General features: G+C 35.8%; 1 protein-coding gene across 2 annotated transcripts; it reads right to left on the reverse strand.

Annotated features, from left to right (window-relative positions):
- Window positions 1–2907: 2907 nt before the first annotated feature.
- Window positions 2908–18081, reverse strand: LOC116162017 (choline/ethanolamine kinase). Of its 2 annotated transcripts, none has more exons than XM_031475530.1 (5): window positions 17946–18081; window positions 12083–12195; window positions 7568–7892; window positions 6650–6920; window positions 2908–3675 (listed from the first exon to the last, which is right to left on the reverse strand). In XM_031475530.1, the coding sequence occupies exons 1-5, from the start codon at window positions 17964–17966 to the stop codon at window positions 3287–3289; spliced, it is 1119 nt and encodes a 372-aa protein (XP_031331390.1). In that variant the 5' UTR covers window positions 17967–18081; the 3' UTR covers window positions 2908–3286. The 2 variants fall into 2 exon arrangements, with proteins under 2 accessions (XP_031331390.1, XP_031331389.1); XM_031475529.1 differs by lacking the exon at window positions 17946–18081 and adding an exon at window positions 12336–12738.
- Between the last annotated feature and the right edge of the window lie 799 nt (window positions 18082–18880).

The raw sequence follows: 18880 nt of genomic DNA on the forward strand, positions 1-18880 counted from the left end.
TCTGAAGAAGGGGCGAAAGAGCATAGAGATTATTTACTCTATGGAAAGAAGAATTTAAAAATCGTGAAGAGAGATGTGAAAAAAATGAAGGGGTGGGAGCAAAGGCGAGTGAGCTGCGACACAGTTAAAAGTGGAGGTGTGGTGAAAAATGAAGAATGCGTAGGAATGACTTGCGGAAGTGTGTGGAGGGCACGTGAAGGAAGCGTAAGAAGGTATGAATGAAGTACGAAAATGGGGAGGAGGGCTCTTGAATTTGAAAAGGGGGGAAGGGAGCGCAAGGTGAGCATACTTTGACGACGTTGTGAAGATGGCTTTTAAGGAAAAATGAGTGAAGGAACAAAACATAAAAAAGACACAAAGCAAACGTGAAGAGGAGCAGATAGAAAGGTGGCGTAGAAAACGTTCCAGAAGAGTGTGAAGGAGGCACGAAGAACAAGAAAAGGGGTTGGCGGTGAAGAAAAGGAATTGAATCGCAAACAAGAGTTGAGGGAAACCTGTAGTAATAGAAGATGTGAAAAAAGACGCGAAGGAGGTTGATGCGGGCGAAGTTTGTTAAAGGGATGTTGGCATTAAAAGACGCAAACGTGAAGTAAAAAAAGCTCGATGAGATGAAGAGAATTTTTCAACCGGCATGGCGGGGGCGAAGTACACTGTACGTTACGCGGACGTTATATTTTGGTTTCAGCACCTTCAATGTGTATGTGAAATATTTCAATTTTTTAGAGTAACTGGTGGGTTTTTATAAATAAACACAAAGTGTGATCGTTTCCTTCGAATTTGTATTTAATTTTTTGTTTTTCCTTCTAGAAGTTTGTGTAGATGCGTAATTTTCGTTTACATTTTATCGCTTTTGTAAATTGTTCAATTGAAATAAAATATGCTAGGAGTAAGATACATCTGGTCGAGTTTTCGTGATTTATAAAAAAGCTTATCTGGTCCTTTGCGATAAGTTTTATTTTTGGTCGAAATTTTAAGGAATGCACATGCTGTTCTGATAAGAAGATGCAGTAATAAGATGTGCGCGTTTTTTTCGGCGTAAGTGGGAAGGCGTTCTTGTCGAATTGGTGGTTTATGTGTAAATTGATAAAGAAGATTTTATGGTGGAAGTAGTGGATCCTTTAAATACGGGAGACACTGGTTTAAACGGAATTTTTTTATTTGGTGACGGCTGGAGTGCGTGATTTTTATTACGCAGTTGACCCTATTTGTTTAGTTGGAGACGTAATTATAATAACGTTGTTGAGAAGAAGTTATTTAAAGTTATTAAAAGTAAAAGTATTCTAACGTCTGAAAAGTCACGGAGTCATCTGAGTTGCTTTTATTGTCATGGATTTGACAGAGTACGTAACGTATTTTTCTCCTAATGCGCTACAGCAAACGAAACGACCAACTTAACCGTAATACTAAACAAATATAAAATATTAGGGTAGAGTAGTAGAGATTATAATACCGAAAATGAATCAAAAACAGTAAGAGGACTGAAAGAGTGTATGAAGAAACTACTGCTGAACAAAAGGAAAGTAGAAAGAGACAGGCAGCTCACGAACGTGTAAGCAAAAAATAAGTTTCAATTAAACCTAAAAAATACGTAAAAGAATAATCGAGAGAATAATGTAACTACTTCAATTTTGTGTATTTATTATTTATTTTTTATAATTAATAATTTGTTTTTTTGATAATAATGACAATAATTGTATTTATTCATGTCGAAACTCTTAAAAACCGAAAAAACTGGAACCGGAACCGAAAATTACTGACGCTACAGAACCGGAATCCTTAAAAAATAATTCTACCTAAATAGTGCGGAACCGGATGATTTTTATTGTTTGTGAATTTTCTTTTGTTGTCTTTGCTAATTTAGTTCGGGTATCTGAGTGGACTATGCAAGTGTTTTTGTCCTGAAGGTTTCCCCGCCTAGTTGTGGGCGTAATATATTTTATATGTTCTTGTCTTTTCTGACAAATGTTTGTTACGAAAAAAACAATTAAAATGATTTATTTTAAGGAATTTATCCTGTACGTCCAAATAATAATGTTCACCTTGTCAGTAAAGGCACAAACTTAAATCTATATTTAAATCTGTGGTAAAGGATCACATGGACAACCTGTTACAAATAACTACAGAACTTTTTTACTATGTAATGGGTATTCTACCCACAATGCAGCAGTCTCTGTATGGTTGCCTACACACGTATTTTCTCCAATTGATTGCATATGTGGGCGCACACTAGGGAAAAATCCTATATTTAATAAGGGAAACATATATATATATATATAATTATTATTATTCCTCTCGTTTTGGGCCCTCAACAGGCATGCGCCCAATTACAGAGTGACCCGCATAATGCTATTTAGAGGTGCTTCTGCAGGTCTTATATATATATATATATATATATATATATATATATATGGCCTGTTTGCTTGGGGGGAGCTTGTAGGGAGTTAACAGTTAAAATAAAACGACATTTATAAAATGTTTTATTTGTACTTTCAAAATACTAAAGCTACCTATGTGGCGCTCGCTGTAGATGTGGTAATAAGTCGGCTACAAAACATACTAGGTTTTCATGGTTGCGTCCTTCTCCGTACGTGTCGATCCTAAAAGCAAAGCATTAAAATAATTTCTGGGGTCTGATTGCACCATATTGATTTTTCAACAATTTGGTACAATCTCGATACCTATGCCTGTAATGACTGTAAGGGAAACACCTTCACCTTGAAATCTCACGCGAGAAATGGGACATTGGAACAGACTGCTAGGGATTACAAATAAATTCGTCTATTTTTCACAATTTTTATTTTACATTAGGTATTTACATGATCCAACTAAAACCAAAAACAGCAAGATAAAAAAACAACACTTAAAAATATAGACAGCTTAACTAATAGGAAAAAAGAAATGCAAGGACATTGGTAAGGCAAAATCAGTCTTAAAACTAAGTACCGCGCGTTTTTAATAAAAAAATCGAAGTACATACATATATCTGGTAAATCTACAACTACGTCACAATCATGTTTTTTAATATAGAATACTGTTTTTTTAATAAGTCTGATATAGTAAAAATGCATCATCCGCAACAGCCGCTCTAAAAAATTCGTTCTTAGAAAATCATCACCGACGTCGTCCGCCGTGTTCTGAATTGGCCCAAAAGTGTTTTAAAAATGTTTTCGTCGAATTACAAAATCTATCCCTACTGGATGTGTATCACACGGTGGTTTGCAGTCTTTCCGCTATTCAAACAAGTAAAATATTCGAAATAGGAAGGGCACGTCGCGTGTGGGGATTTTTAGTAAGGTCCGTCCGCCTTTCTTTTTATACCCTGCTTGTGCAGCCTGGTCTTTAGCTCGTTGTACGCGTTCAGTCTCTCGACCGCGTACTCCCAGTAGCCGAACGTTATCTGCGAACTTTTCGTGTTCACGATCGACCAGAGCGCCCAGAAGAAGTGCGAGGCGAGCGAAAATATCTCGACCTCACGCAGTACGTCGAGCGGATTTTCGGCGGAGCCGGTCTCCTTCAGGTAGTGGCAGATGTACTTTATTCTTTGAAGGTTCGACGGATAATTCTCGGGGGTCACCTTGAAATATGGCTGTTGCTTCTCGGTGTAATCGTAAGTCCATTCCAGAAAGTGGTTGGCAATGTCAAATGCGCGATAATTGTATGAGCAGTACTCAAAATCTGCAACAAATGTCATTGTTTTTTAAGTGGGCCGGTGTAGTGCGTGTTGTGATTAAAGCCATTACCGACCCCAAAACAAGTATAAGCAAAATTGGGTAAAAATAGCAGCAACTTGAAATGGTGGTAAAATAAAAAATTTGATTTAAAAAAAAATGTAATTCAATATTGATTCAAAACGACCCAAAAATTCAAAAATCTTTGTGAAATTTTTGTATTTTTTTGAACATTTTTTAAAAATCTTTTTTGAATATCATCTCTGATAGGTATATTATATTTATGAAAAGAATTTTATATGCCATCATTTTAGATTAAAATATACAGGACGTTCCATGTACAAATATGAGGTTAGGTCCGATATCTTGTTTACCTAGGCAGCCACAGGGCACAATTTTTAACTTCTGAGAAAAGATTGTTTCTCCAAAATAAAATACAACTAAAAAACCATCTGGATTTTTGTACAGGGTGTCCCATTTTTGATACCTAGGATATTACACAAATGGAAGACCCTGTATATTTTCTAATTAGTATACATTTGTTTGTCCTATTTATTATATTGTTTGCTAAATTTATACCTGTGACGTGTTGATGATGGTTATTTTTACGATTAAATTATTATTATTATAGTAAAAAAAGATAGGATATGGATAGGATTTTCAAAAATAAAACACACTAGGAATTAAAAAATTGTTCAAATAATTCAAAAGGTACACAAAAATTTGAGTTTTTTTAATCTTTAAAAAACCCTTTTGAACCTATGAGTGAATATTACATTTTTGAAAAGAGCATGTAATACGCTATTTTTGTAGATCAAACTCTACAGGGTTGTTCCATAAAAAAATGAGGTTAGGTACAGACCTGACCCCGTATACTTACTTATTCCGAAAGTGACAGATTATTTAGCAATCATTATACACAAATTTTTTAAAAAAACAAAACAAAAATATAGGGATGATTTTTCTTTTGGTAGCACTAACAATTATTACGGAGATACAGAGTGTCAAAAATGGAACACCCTGTACAAGGTTCCCTGATTTGCTATCTTGTCTTAGAAGTTAAAAATTGGGTCCTTTTGCGGATCTAACGTCATTTTTGTAATTTCAAAAACATAACACCAGGAATGATATAAAAAAAAGGTTCATGGGTTTCAAAAAATCCTATTAAATTCTCTTTTCAAAAATATAACATTAAAAAAATCAATACTGATTCAAAAAATATTTTAAAATAGTTCTATTCAAAAATCTTTTTGAATATTTTTGTATATTTTCGAATCCTATGAACCTTTTTTAATTTTTTTTAACCTTTTTGAATGTTTTTGACTCACTCGAATGTTTTTTTATCATACCTAGTGCGTCATGTTTTTGAAATTACAGATGAGGGTAGTTAGTTCAATACCGATTCATAGATTCCAAAAAGTAAAAAAAATTAAAGCTTCAATATTGATTCATAAACTCGCAAGGTTTGAAAAAATTTAAAAAAATTGAAATTTGAAGATAATTTAATATGCTATCATCCTAATGTGTTTTTTTTGTATTTATTTGGATCATATGAACCTTTTTTAAAATTTTTTTTTTAAAACCTTTGTGAAATTTTTTGGGTCACTTGAACCTTTTTTGAATACATATCTCTGCTGTTTATATTTTTGAATAGAGAATATAATATGATTTTTAGATTAAAATATACAGGGTGTGCCATTAAAAAAATTAGGTTAGGTCCGATAACTTCTTTATCTGGGTGGAAGTCACAGCAAAAGGAGCCAATTTTTAACTTGTGAAACAAAATTATTGCAAGAACACTCAAAAGGTGCAAAGCAAATTGCAAGCAAGAGTTAAGTCGATCGATAGTAATCAATGAACTTTGTACAGGGTGTCCCATTTTTGACACCTACATTATAGCGACCTAATTGCTAGTGCTATCAAAAAAGTAGGTAATAATACGTGCTCTTTTTGGGACAAAATTAAACTGGTAAAATGAAAATTTGAAAATATTCTCTCGATTAAGAGATACAGGAAAATATGAAAAAAATTGTAAATTTTAAAATGACCCTATAGTTTCTTAGTTAAAAATGTTTATTACAAAACTTTCTCTAAAATTATTGTTGAATAAGCTGCTATTTTCAAAATAAATATACCTAATTTTTTAAACGGTACACACTGTATATTTGAATCTAAAATTATAGCACATTACATTACAAAAACTCAATATTGGTTTGAAACGATCCAAAAAAGGTTTAAAAAAAGCACAAAAAATTCAAAAATCTGAAATTATTTGTATTTTTTTAAATCTTTTTGAATTATTCTGATACAAGACAAGACTATTGCTCCAAAGCAGAGAAAAAGAAAAGGAGTTTTGTACAGGGTGCTATTTTTGACAACTTATACCATATTTTTCTTAGTTGGAGATACATAAAAATGTTTATTATAAAAGTTTCTTTAAAATTATATTTGAACAAACAGCCGTTTTCGAAATAAGTATACGCGGTCAGGTAGAAGATTTATCGGACCTAACCTAATTTTTTTAAATAGAACACGATGTATAATTTAATCTAAAAAGAGAGACTATTAAAGTCTCTATTCAGAAATATAACACCAAAAAAGTTTGAAAAAATCCAATATTGATTCGTAGATTCAGTGTTTTAAAAAATCAAAAAAACAAAAAATTTTGTATTTTTTAATATTACTTAAACCTTTTTTTTTTCAATTTTCTTCATTCTTTTTTGAATATCACCCTGGTGTGTGATATATTTTTGAAACGAGAACTTTAGTATGGTCAGGTTGTATAGAATTTTTCCCACCTCAAGTCAATCTACCCCCCTCCCTTCCCCCGGCATTACTTGAAATGATATTCCAGAATTGGCATCCGAGATCTTCCAACTATTGGTGAATAATCCGAAGTTTGCTACATTGCTTAATTTGGGTCAGTCCTTCAACCGATAAGTGGCTAATGGCTTTAAGTTCCAACCATCGGAATCGCTTACCTATCAAAACAAGTTTGGCATCGGCGTTGCTGGTGACCGTATCATCTTCGATCATCAAAATATTTCCCTCCTGCATGTCATTGTGGCAAAATACAACGGGACTATTCTCCATCTGGAGTCTTTGCTTTAACCACAAAAATTCGCGTCTCAAGCTCATCTCCTTTAAGTGTTTTACCGCGGCGGGTACGTCTCCGGAGAAACGCTCCTCGGAGGACTTGAGCCAACGCTCCATCGTATCCCACAGCCAACCGGGCGTTTTATGTAACGGTACCTAAAAAACGACTTGCGCTTCAAATATTACCCTTAGTATTGGGGAAAAGGTCGAGGCGTGTTTCCTACGTAATAATCACAATGGCAACGCCGCGATGACGTCAGTTGAAGATTGTGGAGTATTGGCGTAAAAAACATGCCCGCGCGCATAATGAGTGAAGAAAATTCCTACGGTTATTACGTCCCCGGGGAAGCCGCAGGGAAACAAACAATACGTTTTTATCCACCACAGGACGAGCGGTAGTGTTTGTTCCACAAACTTAATTGAGACAGACGCTGAAACATGGAAAAGTACACCCTATATGTGTGAGATGATTAAGATATGCTAGCCCGCACATCAACATAACAATTGCCAAACTCAATCCAAGGTGCGACTCGACGTCATACATTGGATCGAAGTTCTACAATGCAAAAAGTGCCAATCAGTAAATAAAAGAAGAAGAAAAAAAAGCAAATTTTGCACAACCATAACCGTCGAGTGACACGAGTGTTGACGAAAACGCGCGAACGATCACTCGAAGGTTACACCTTTTTTTGCGTAAAATTCTTACCTCGTCGAATCTGTAAAAATAAAATTTCGCAGGCTAGCAACAGTTACTGTCAAAATAAAAGAAAGTAAATCATCCAGTCGATCGACACACAACTCACCTCCATGCTGTGTATGGCGGCCATTCTTTGCGAGATAGTCATCGAGAGGTGCTCGTCGGCGAGCTCTTTGGTCTTTAGTGGTCTAGCGTTGACGTACTGTTCGATGCGACCGCCGGGGAAGATGCCGTGCAATTTCGGGCCGAGGCCGCGCTCCGACAGCAGCGTGAATATGACACTTTCGGTGATGAGCGCCTCGAGTGCGCGCTCTCCGTGCGTCTGTCCGTAGACGCGAATTAAAACCTCTTTGGGATCGGCCTCCTCCTTCACATTTTCCGGCAGGGTGTCGGGGAGCGAAATGTAGTACAGCAAGTTCGATAGGCCGCCACTGAAATCGGAATGCTTTGCTATTAATGACAGTAATAAAACACCCTGTATAAAAGTAGCGAATGAATGTCAAAAATCCAACTTCGCCCTGTATATTGTTGTATAAACAACGTCGTATAGATGGAGGATATTGTTTCGCTTTTCTGCATTTGCTTTCTCGTAGATACCGCTACCGAATCCGATAATTTACTGTTCCCGATTAGGGAAATTTGCTGTGTGCACAGAGAAGAAAGAAAAATTCAAATGGATGAAACGACGCCTAATTAGCGCTTAATTATAACGCAAAATAAATATTTACAACTGTGAAGTTAGCTGCGGTGATTATTGACAATGAAATCGTCAACGTTTTGCACATACAGAGAAAAAATTAAACGATTTCAATAAAGTTGAGGAAAAGGCGCATAATTAGCGCACAATTATCTCAAAAAGAAATGCCCCCGCGAAGTTAGTTTTATTGATAAATTTAATGGGCACAGTTTACATACAAAGAAAAATTATACAATTAAAATTTTAGAAGGGTTAAGCGCACAACAATAACGCAAAAAAAACCACCGCAAATTTTGTTGCGCAAATGATTTATTGTCAAATTTAATGGTCAACATTTTACACAAACAAAGAAAATAATGATACAATTTTAATTAAGGAAAGGGCGCATAATTAGCGCACGATCCTATAACGCAAAAACAAATTACCATCGCGAAATTATCCGCGCAGATAATTTTTTAGCTAGCTCACTAGTCATTTTAGACCAAAGAAAAAAATTACACAATTCCAATGGAGGAAAAGCGGCATGGTTAGCGCTTAAATCCCGAATAATTACTTATAACGCAAAAAGACAATTACCACTGCGAAGTTAGCTGCGCAGATAATTTATTGTGAAATTTTACGAAGAAACACAGAAAATACAATCAAACAGCGCATAATTAGCAATTAAAATGGCGCATAATTATAATGTAAAAAGAAATGCGCCACTGCGAATATAGCTGCATTGTGAAATTTAATTGCAATGGTCAATTTTGCACATAAAAGAAAATAAAAAAAATCCAATTGAAGAACTGGCGCATAATTAGCGCTTAATTACAACGCAAAAAAATGTACCAAAGCGAAGTTAATTTATTGTGAAATTAATTGCAATGGTCAATTATGCACATAAATGAAAATAAAAAAAATCCAATTGAAGAACTGGCGCATAATAAGCGCTTAATTACAACGCAAAAAAATGTACCAAAGCGAAGTTAATTTATTGTGAAATTAATTTCAATTTGTGAAATTAATTGCAATGGTCAATTATGCACATAAATGAAAAAATCATTAAAAAATTCCGATTGGCGCATAATTAGGGCTTGAAGTTAGCTGCGCAAGTGGATAAATTTGTACCACAGTGAAGTTAGCTGCGCTGACAATTTATTGACAAATATAATGGCGAACATTTTGCAGATTATAGAAAAATTCCAATAGAGGAAACGCTACATAATTAGCGCTTAAAATGGCGCATAATTTCAACGCAAAAAAAATTTACCAAGGCAAAGTTAGCTGCGCCAATAATTTATTGTGACATTTAATTACAATGGTCAATTTTGCGCATGCAAGAATTATTGAAAAATTCCAATTGGTGCATAATTAGCGCTTAATTATAACGGAAAATAATGTACCAAAGCGAAGATGCTAACTTATTGTGAACTTAAATTGAAATGGTCAATAATGCAAAAAAAAATCATTAAAAAATTCCGATTGGCGCATAATTAGGGCTTAATTACAACGCAAAAAATGTAGTAAAGCGAAATTGGCCATCACTTAATGTGAAATTTAATTGTAATAGCCAAGATTTTGCACATAACAGAAAAAAAATATAAAAATCCTAATAGAGGACACGGCGCATAATTGCAAACGCAAATAAATTTACCACTGCGAAGTTAGATGCGCTGACAATTTATTGACAAATATAATGGCGAACATTTTGCAGATTATAGAAAAATTCCAATTGAGGAAACGCTACATAACTAGCGCTTAAAATGGCGCATAATTACAACGCAAAACAATGTACCAAGGCAAAGTTAGCTGCGCTAAAAATTTATTGTGACATTTAATGGTCAATTTTGCACATGAAAGAATTATTAAAAATTCCAATTGGCGCATAATTAGCCCTTAATTATAACGGCAAATAAGTACCAGATACGCTAATAATTTATTGTAAAATTAAATTGCAATGGTCAATTTTGCACATACAAGAACAAATTAAAAAATTCCAATTGGCGCATAATTAGCGCTTAATTACAAGAAAAAAACTGTACCAAAGCGAATTTAGCTCCTCTGATAATTTATTGTGAAATTAAATTGCAATGGTCAATTTTGCAGATAAAACAAAAAATCATAAAAAAAATTCAAATTGGCGCATAATTACAACGAAAAAAATATATGTCCTAATGGAGGACACGGCGCATAATTGCAACACAAATAAATTTATCACCACGAAGTTAAATGCGGAAATAATTTATAGACAAATTTAATTGTCAACATTTCGCACATACAAAGAAAAAAAATTATACAATTCCAGTTGAGGAAAGGGCGCATAATTATAACGCAAAAAGAAAACTACCACCGCGAAGTTAGCTTTATTGATAAATTTAATGGTCAACATTTTACACACACAAAGAAAAATTATACAAATCCAATGGAGGAAAGGGCGCATAATTAGTGCACAATTATAACTCAAAAAGAAAATTACCATCGTGAAATTAGCTGCGCAGATATTCCCAAATTTAATGGCCACCATTTGCACCTACAAAAAAATTATACAATTCCGATTGAGGGAAGGGCGCATAATTAGCACTTAAAATGGCGCTTAATTACAACGCAAAAAGAAATTTACCACTGCGCTGATAGTGATTACTCTATTGTCAATTTGCTCCTACAAAGAAAAATATAATACAATTCTAATGGAAGAAACAGCGCATAATTATAATGCAATTTAAATTCAGCACTGCAAAATTTACTGTTCTCATAATCTAATGGTAAATTTAATGAACATTTTGCACAAACAAGGAAAAACATTATACCATTCCAATTGAGGTTTGAAAAGGCGCATAATACGCACTTAAAACAAACAATGGAAGAAGAAAAGTTAGTTGGACTGATTGTGAAATTTAATGCTAATTGTCAACATGTTATTGCGCATTAAAAAAATATAAACAATTCCAATTTACGAAATGGCGCATAATTAACGCCTAAAACGGCGCATAATTATAACTCAAATTGAAAATCCAAGGAAAATTCATGGCACTACAAATTAACACAGAATAATTGTCGAATAGACCAAAAATATCAAGGTCTTAAAAGTGGCGCACATTTGGCGCCCATCTCGCTCGAATTCATATTGCGCAATTTTACATAAAGGCGTAAATGACGCCTAATCAGAATACGAAAATAGACAGTAAGGCAAAAATTAACAAAACAATGAATGGTTAATGTTAATTAATTAATATGCGCCATTGGTATATGCTCCATTAAAGCGCACAAAATTAAATAAAGATTGATACACAAACTCAACATACAAACAAATAGCCCAACGGACATTGTGACCTAATTTGCGCCATTAGAAAGAAAAAAGAACATACAACAAAAATAAGCTTTAATAACGATACAAACAAATTGATACAGCACACGTTTTTCTGCCACAAAATGCTTCTTCTAACAGCCGTTATGCGCTGTTACTCTTGGCACTTGAAGGAAGAAGAAAATACCTAAAACTGGAAGCTAAAATTCTTCGATACACAAAGTGTACGCTTTTCTGTCAGATAAGAATTGATGGTACACCCTGTATATATGTTCTTACTAAGAGAAAAATTGAAACCCACATAAAATTTGGCAACCATGTCGACCACACCATCTCAATGCTATCGGGGCCTGGTCGTACAATCTAAGGTAATGTGATCGTGGGGAAAACAAAATTAAACTGCACGGGGAATACCGCCAAGTACCTGGCACCGATCGATTAGCATAAGAGAGATCGGCTCGTGTCAACACGTCAAACAATAGAAAATTATGATAATTGTCCTCGACGATCATTCACCCATAAGCCTTAAGTAATTAGTCAACAAGGCAAGCACTATAAATAGTGAACTTAATTATAAGCAAACTGATAAGGGGGCCTCTAGGCTCAAGGTTTTCGTTGCAATGGAAGCGATTTCTCACCTGATATGCTTGAATCCAATGTTTTGGGCGTTGACATGCTTCCAGGCACCGTGCAGGTAGTCCCGGCAGATCCTCGCCGCCAATTCCCTCATCTCCGAATTGTCGCCACTCATCTGTGCATGCAGAGTAAAAAATCGTTAATGACAAATCGGTGGTGAAAAGAGTAGGTGAAATCGATGGGGCGACGCAGGCGTCTGGACGCCGCCCTTCGGTTTGGGGGGTTGGTAATTGTGTGGGGTGGTACGACACTTACCTTGCGAATTGACCAGTGAGTCATCTTTGTAAGGGTTAATAGCAGTAATTTGGATGTTGGAATCTTTGGAATGTGAAATCACAAGTTTTAGTTAAGAACAATCAGCTGACGTGCACTGAAAGCGACCTGGAAATCGAATGATCGAGTGTGACGTGTCAAACGTTGATATAAGTGGCGCACGTTAGAAATTCGAGCTTCAGCGCCATCTCTTGGCGGCGGCGCGGCGTTACGAGCGAGTTTTTCAAATTGCCTGGGATTTCCGCACGTTTATTTAGGTAGCCAATCGAAAAATGACTCAGACCAGTTTATCAGTCAACGTCTGGGCTTAGATCTAAGCAAAAATCATGTTCTATGACCTTTGATCTAAGGGTACTTGACTTAGTAAACGCGTTACACAACATTAACCGAGCATATACTTACGCGCGTTTTCTAGGCCCTTTCGAAGTTTTTCCCTAAAACGAATACTTAGCTTGCCCTAGAAAGGGTCTCCTGACAACTCGCCGAAAGGTTTCTAAATTTGGAAATCTTTCAAATTCGGCTACTAGGTTTTTCAAGGCAATCGAAGGGAAAAGGACAAATGCCAACGGCCAAAGTAGTCCTATGAAAGTAAATTCTAAAGTACCAGACAGAAGTCTCTGGGAGAGAATAGAAAATACTTTCCAATGGCCTTCACATTTTCAGTTCCTTGATTTGTGCAAGTTGCGAAAGTGTCCCGATTTACGTATAAAGTATTTTTATGCGATACGATTATCATCGCAAATGAATCCGTGCGAACAAACAATCTAATTATGACGTTAGCCTCATTACAATCCTTTTTTTTGTATGATGTAATCTACAAGTGCCTCAGATCTAAGTCCAGGCATTGCCCGCGATATAAATTGTCACCCCAAACCAATAATCAAATGTGTGTGGACACAGAACCATGGAAAGTTGGTGGGCGCTTAATCATTTTTTGAATGGAAGGGTTTTGAACGGCGGCTCGGAAAAGGCGTTAAAATCCTTCAATTGCAGTTTAATATGCCGTGGAATTTGGAAAGTGCTTTTCATAGGTTTCTAACGATTTTCTGGAGCATTCTCAATTTATTGTCAGGGGACTATACCTTTCAAGGACTATCTAGCTCTGATTGGATACGTTCTTTTCCCCTTTCTCCCTTTCTACGACTACTAAACCAAACGGCACTTTTATAAAGCCTTTGAACTACTTCCAGAGCTAGAGAGATCTTGAAAGGACCTACAATTGCTGAGACGTGACGTAACTATAAGGAGTGACCTTGTTTTGTGGCGCAGGGTCGTCCTCTGGGATTTCCTCGGCGAAAAAGGCCTTGGTGAAGGGAATTTCCCCAGTGACGTAATAAGTAAGAAGTGCCCTTGTTTTGTGGTGCGAAGTCGTGCTCGTAGAAAAATCAAAGCGTTCAAGCAAAACAGAAAGTTTAACGATTGGAAATAATTTGAAATTCTTCTTTTGGTTTTTTGGTTGTTAAATAGATACAGAAACAGAAAGATTTTAATTAATTAGAAATTGGATCTGGATCTGTGGTTAAATTAATAAAGAAGTCTTGTACGAATTGAACGGTAAACGTTGTAATTCCTCCCCAAAACGCTCAAAAACCATACATAAAACATGATTTTTCAAATGGAACTATAAAAAGGAACACTAGAAGCTCGTCGAGTATGGAATATTTATCAGGAAAGGAAGATTTTATAGTCCCTTATGAAAAACGACTACAACAATCCTTAGAGGGCTGAATGTCATGAGTAAGACCGTGTCACCTGGTGGTCTTGGGGGGGGGGTATGGAATACCCCCCAGTGTTCACAGACTAAAATTGATAAGAAAATTATATTTCTCAGAGCTAAATGTTACGGAAGGGGGGGGTGATCTAGAGGGGGGGACCTCCCAGCAAAGTAACATTCTAGGGTGCTCACCAAAAAGAAACTCAATAACCTTTTCCATAGCTAATACGAGTGTATACTGGCGAGTATTCGCTATACCCTCCTCCCCCACCCCCAGGTATTACACTTCTCAGAGCTGAACGTTATGTGGAAGAAAATGTTACCGGGAGGTCTGGGGGCTATTCCACCCCCAGCAAAAAAATCGATAACCCATTCCATACAAGCTTCAGTATACTCTCATGCTGTTTTACTGTATATGAGAATGGGGCTAACGTGTGTACGGTGGGGGGGGGGTATAACCACCGGTTCTGCATTCCTTCCTAAACCTTATAGCGTAGATACCACATAAACCATGAGATTTTTGAAGTAGAAGTATAAAAAGACCAAATTTCTGTAAAATCTTTGCAGTAACGTTAAAGTAAGGGAGGTTGCATTACCAAGCCATTTTCCTGAACTCTTCAAAAATTTTGAAATTTTTGCATTTCCCTGACATTTTGATTTGAGTGTCTTGGAGACACGCAAATTCCTGGATCGAATATCCCAGATACCAATTCTACAAAAGACAAAATATGATGCGAATAATAAAGCGAAATAACTGAGGGGCCATCCGGTTGAAGTAGTTTTTTACTTCATAAGAGCAAATTTAATGTTTCGTGAACGACTGATGGAATGTTTCAACATAGGTCTTCTGTGACCCAATCCTGAAGAAATCGAATAAAGAATTGGGTAGGTAACACATATATCTGGTATAAACCTTGGGCGACGCCCTCGCTAACAATATTGCAGCATTAATAAAGTCCCCCTCCACCAAATTGTTAAACTTTCAGAGCTCTTGTGATCATCCTTTAGGTAAGGCCTTCGAACTTTATCTGCCCCTTAAATTCTCTGTTGCCGAGTCTCTCAAAACGTATAAAAAAATAATAAACATGCCCTCCTTGAAAAATGATCACCTCAACCCAATGACTCCTTTTTCTTTTCTGTGCTACTGTTAAGTGGTTATAAAACTAAAAGCTAAGAATAGTTAGAGCCGATAACTTTTTTACCGGACCCTGTATACTTATTTTGAAATTGCAGATTATTTCACAATCATTATAAAGATCAATGCAGTCCGTTTGAATTTCCCGCCTTTAAAATGTTGCAATCTTGTCTGACGTCAGACAATACACTCAAACTGATTAATCACTTTTACCTACTCAACCAGCAAGTACCCGCACAATGTAATTCATCTACTATACTACTCGAGGATAAAGTGAAAGATATGGCAATAATTTATTTTATCGGCGCATGCAAGCAAATACATCCTGTGCATCAATGTCATCTTATTTGAATAGCCGGGGCACTCGACACGGTTGCTCAGTTGCGTACGACCCGACATTGACAAATTGTAGACAGGGATCAAAGAAATTTTCGAGGGCTCACAGCAGAGATCTCATCCCTCTGACGGACGACGCAGTAAAATTGCTAGCGGATAACTCTTATCTGCTTATTACCAGGCGGAATGTTTGTAATTTTTACGATAATCGGACAGGAATTAAAAATACAACCCAATTTACGATAAGGAGTTGTATTTCTGATAAACAGAATAATTGCCGCAATTCTGCACCGTGACAGTAACTATTAAAAAAAAAGTGAAATTGAGCAAGTCAGGAACTGACGACTGTTTAAAATGTTGTTTGTCCGCGATGGATCGACCATTGGACCGAACCATTAACCTAATATACCTCGATAAGATAAGGGAATTCCTCAAATATTTTTCGGTGTAGTAGGTACCTACCTAAAATGTCGCCACTTTGCTGATTTATTTTGTAAAACAGTGGAACATGTATGCAACAGGAGAACAAGAGATCAAAAAAATTGGGAAATATCTCCTGTGCTCCTGATAAAATTTTTATCGAAGTTATTTGTTTTTCCTTCTTATTGCGTTTCTGTCATCCCGGTACAACGTTTTTAAACAAAACTAGAATTTTAAAAAAGCTTGTATTAGGAGCACAATACGAAAGTTAATAAATGTCTTGTTAAATTTCTGTTACCCTAATACAAGAGTTTAAAAAAATGGTCTTGATATCAAAAGCTGTAATACAATAATTTTAAAGTCTCCTTTATACAAATTTTAAAGAGGTTTGTATTAGGAGCACACAATTCGAAAGAGATATATGGCAACAAATTCCCCATAATACAATAATTTTAGACCAAATGAATCTGTTTCTGTGATCCTGATACAATTATTTTACACGTTACTCTGATTTTGTGATCTCAATACAATAGTTTTTTAACACTAGTGCTCACGTAGTAGTATTTTAAAAAAAGTTTCCATCAGGAGCACACAACAATAATGTGCTTCGGTGTTACTGATATAACTTTTGTTCGTGACTACAATGAAATAGACGGATTTTGTTATTATTTTACAAATTATTTACGTTTCTGTTATCCTGATGCAGTTATTTAAAACGCGCGATTCGGAAGCAATTAATTAAAAAAGTTTGCATTAGGAGAACAGAACGCCAAAGGATGTATTTGTTAATAAATTTTACATTTTTCAGTACTCCTGGTACCATAACTTTAAACACAATTCCCTTTTAAAGAAGTATTGCGTCTTTTCTCTGAGCCTAATATAAACAATTTAAAACGAGCACCACACACAGTGAGAGAATCAAGAATTTTTATATCATACTGTGACCCTGGCAAAATAATTAAAAACGTGTTCTCTTGACACAATTTGTAAGAGATATGTATCAGGAGCACATAATGCTAGAGAAGATAAATGAGAAAAAATGTTGCATGTTACTGTGTTTTTGGAATAACGATTCAATAATTTCAGAACGAATGCTCCTGATAAAATTTTTGAAGAGGGACAGATGTTTCGTTTCCTTCTTACTATGTTTCTGTGACTCTGATGCAATGTTTAGAACGTTTGAATTAGGAACAAACGGATAGGTTTATCTTATCGTGTTCCTGTTATCTCGACAAAATAATTTTAAATTCTGGTACAATTTTAGGAAGAGTTTTATTAGGAGCGTAAAAATGGGAGAAAATAATTTTCCTTCTTACTGTGCTTCTGTGAGCCTGAGTTTGTATCAGGACAATGCAAAATGGGAGAGAAGGTATTTGTTACTAAATTTTATATCTTACTGCGTTTAAGTGCTCCTGATACAACAATTTTAATGACGTGTTATCCGGACACAGATCTTAAGGAGGTTTCATTATTGTTATAATGAATGTTCTAACCGTTTCTATGATCTTGATACAACAGCTTTAAAGCGAATGCTCCTGATACCGTTAAAAAAATTGTATCAGGAGCATAATTCGGAATTTTAACCGGTACTGTGTCTGTGATCCTGATCCAATTTTAATAGCAGTGGGGGGGGGGGGGATTATATACCTCAGTACTTTCATGGACTTGGACTTTTACTACTGGACTTGAGACCCCCCCCCCCCGTTTCATGTACTTCTTAGAGAAATCGGTAAAACAACCTCGCCCAAATATTTAGAGAAACGTTTCGAAAAACAGAGATAGCAACCGACACGCCTACATTGTCTTTCTGGTAAACAGTGATAACATGATAAGATAAGTAATTCACATTCCAAAATAATTATACATGCAGCGTGATAAAAAAAACATCATGGGCAGTTTATTAAACTCGTAATTTTTATTACAATTAAATCTATACCTTTATGAAAGTTCAGGACAAATACAACTAAGGGCCAAGTTCTCATCTCACCTGTAATTGAGTCACTCCCATTTTTAGAACGACTTGAAAAGATCGAATTGATATATGAAATCTAGAACCAGCGCACACGATAGCACGATGCACACTTAAACCTTTATCTTTGGGTTGCTTGAGCGACGGGCGTGAAAGCAAGATAATTAAGGAGGAGTTATCTTATCTTCGTACTACGAAGTTGAGGTTTCATTCATTGACTTGTTTGCCGCTTCTCTGTTTGTTTCTCTACATTTGAACTGCGCAATTGGTTTCATTTTCGCTTACGGCTACGAAACGAGTATTTAGCGAATGCGAATGTTTCGTCAAAAGCTCAGCCTGAATCTTGTTCACGAAAGCCTTACAGTTTAGTTTTAGGCGCACCTCCACCAGTGGCGTATTCAATCGCAGCTACAACGTAATGGAAAATTTATAGAGAAATGTAGTAATAACAGAATGTAATTATATAGTTTTGAGAATAACGGGATGGTAAACATCTTATAAAGTGAACAAAAATAAGTCATGTGGTTAACATTGTGGCTATTCAAAGCACAGAGCATTGATAATCTTTGACCTATCGTTGGATAAACAGTCCGGACAAAACCAGATTTGAGTCCTGTAATGAACAATCAATAACAAGTGTAATTTATTGCTATGGCCGAATTTTGGAGGTAATACCCTCACAAGACAAAGTTCATTTTGTTCATACACTAAATAACTACTTGATCCCTCTCCCCTTTTCCTCCTCCTTCGTACAACACGTGTTCTTAGAATTTCTTCACGTCTACTACACGGTTCTCTCATCAAATTTTTTCAACTAGTGATGATTTTCTGGATGCCATCAGGTTTACCAAGAAAAAGTAAGCAACTTATTTCTAATCTTACTTGTTATTTGGATGAGAACGGAATAATGGTGGTCCAAGGTTGTGGATCAGGACGAAAACAGGAAAACCGTC

This window comes from Photinus pyralis, unplaced genomic scaffold (assembly GCF_008802855.1).
Source record: "Photinus pyralis isolate 1611_PpyrPB1 unplaced genomic scaffold, Ppyr1.3 Ppyr1.4_LG10, whole genome shotgun sequence".
In the NCBI taxonomy this organism is placed as follows: Eukaryota; Metazoa; Arthropoda; class Insecta; order Coleoptera; family Lampyridae; genus Photinus; species Photinus pyralis.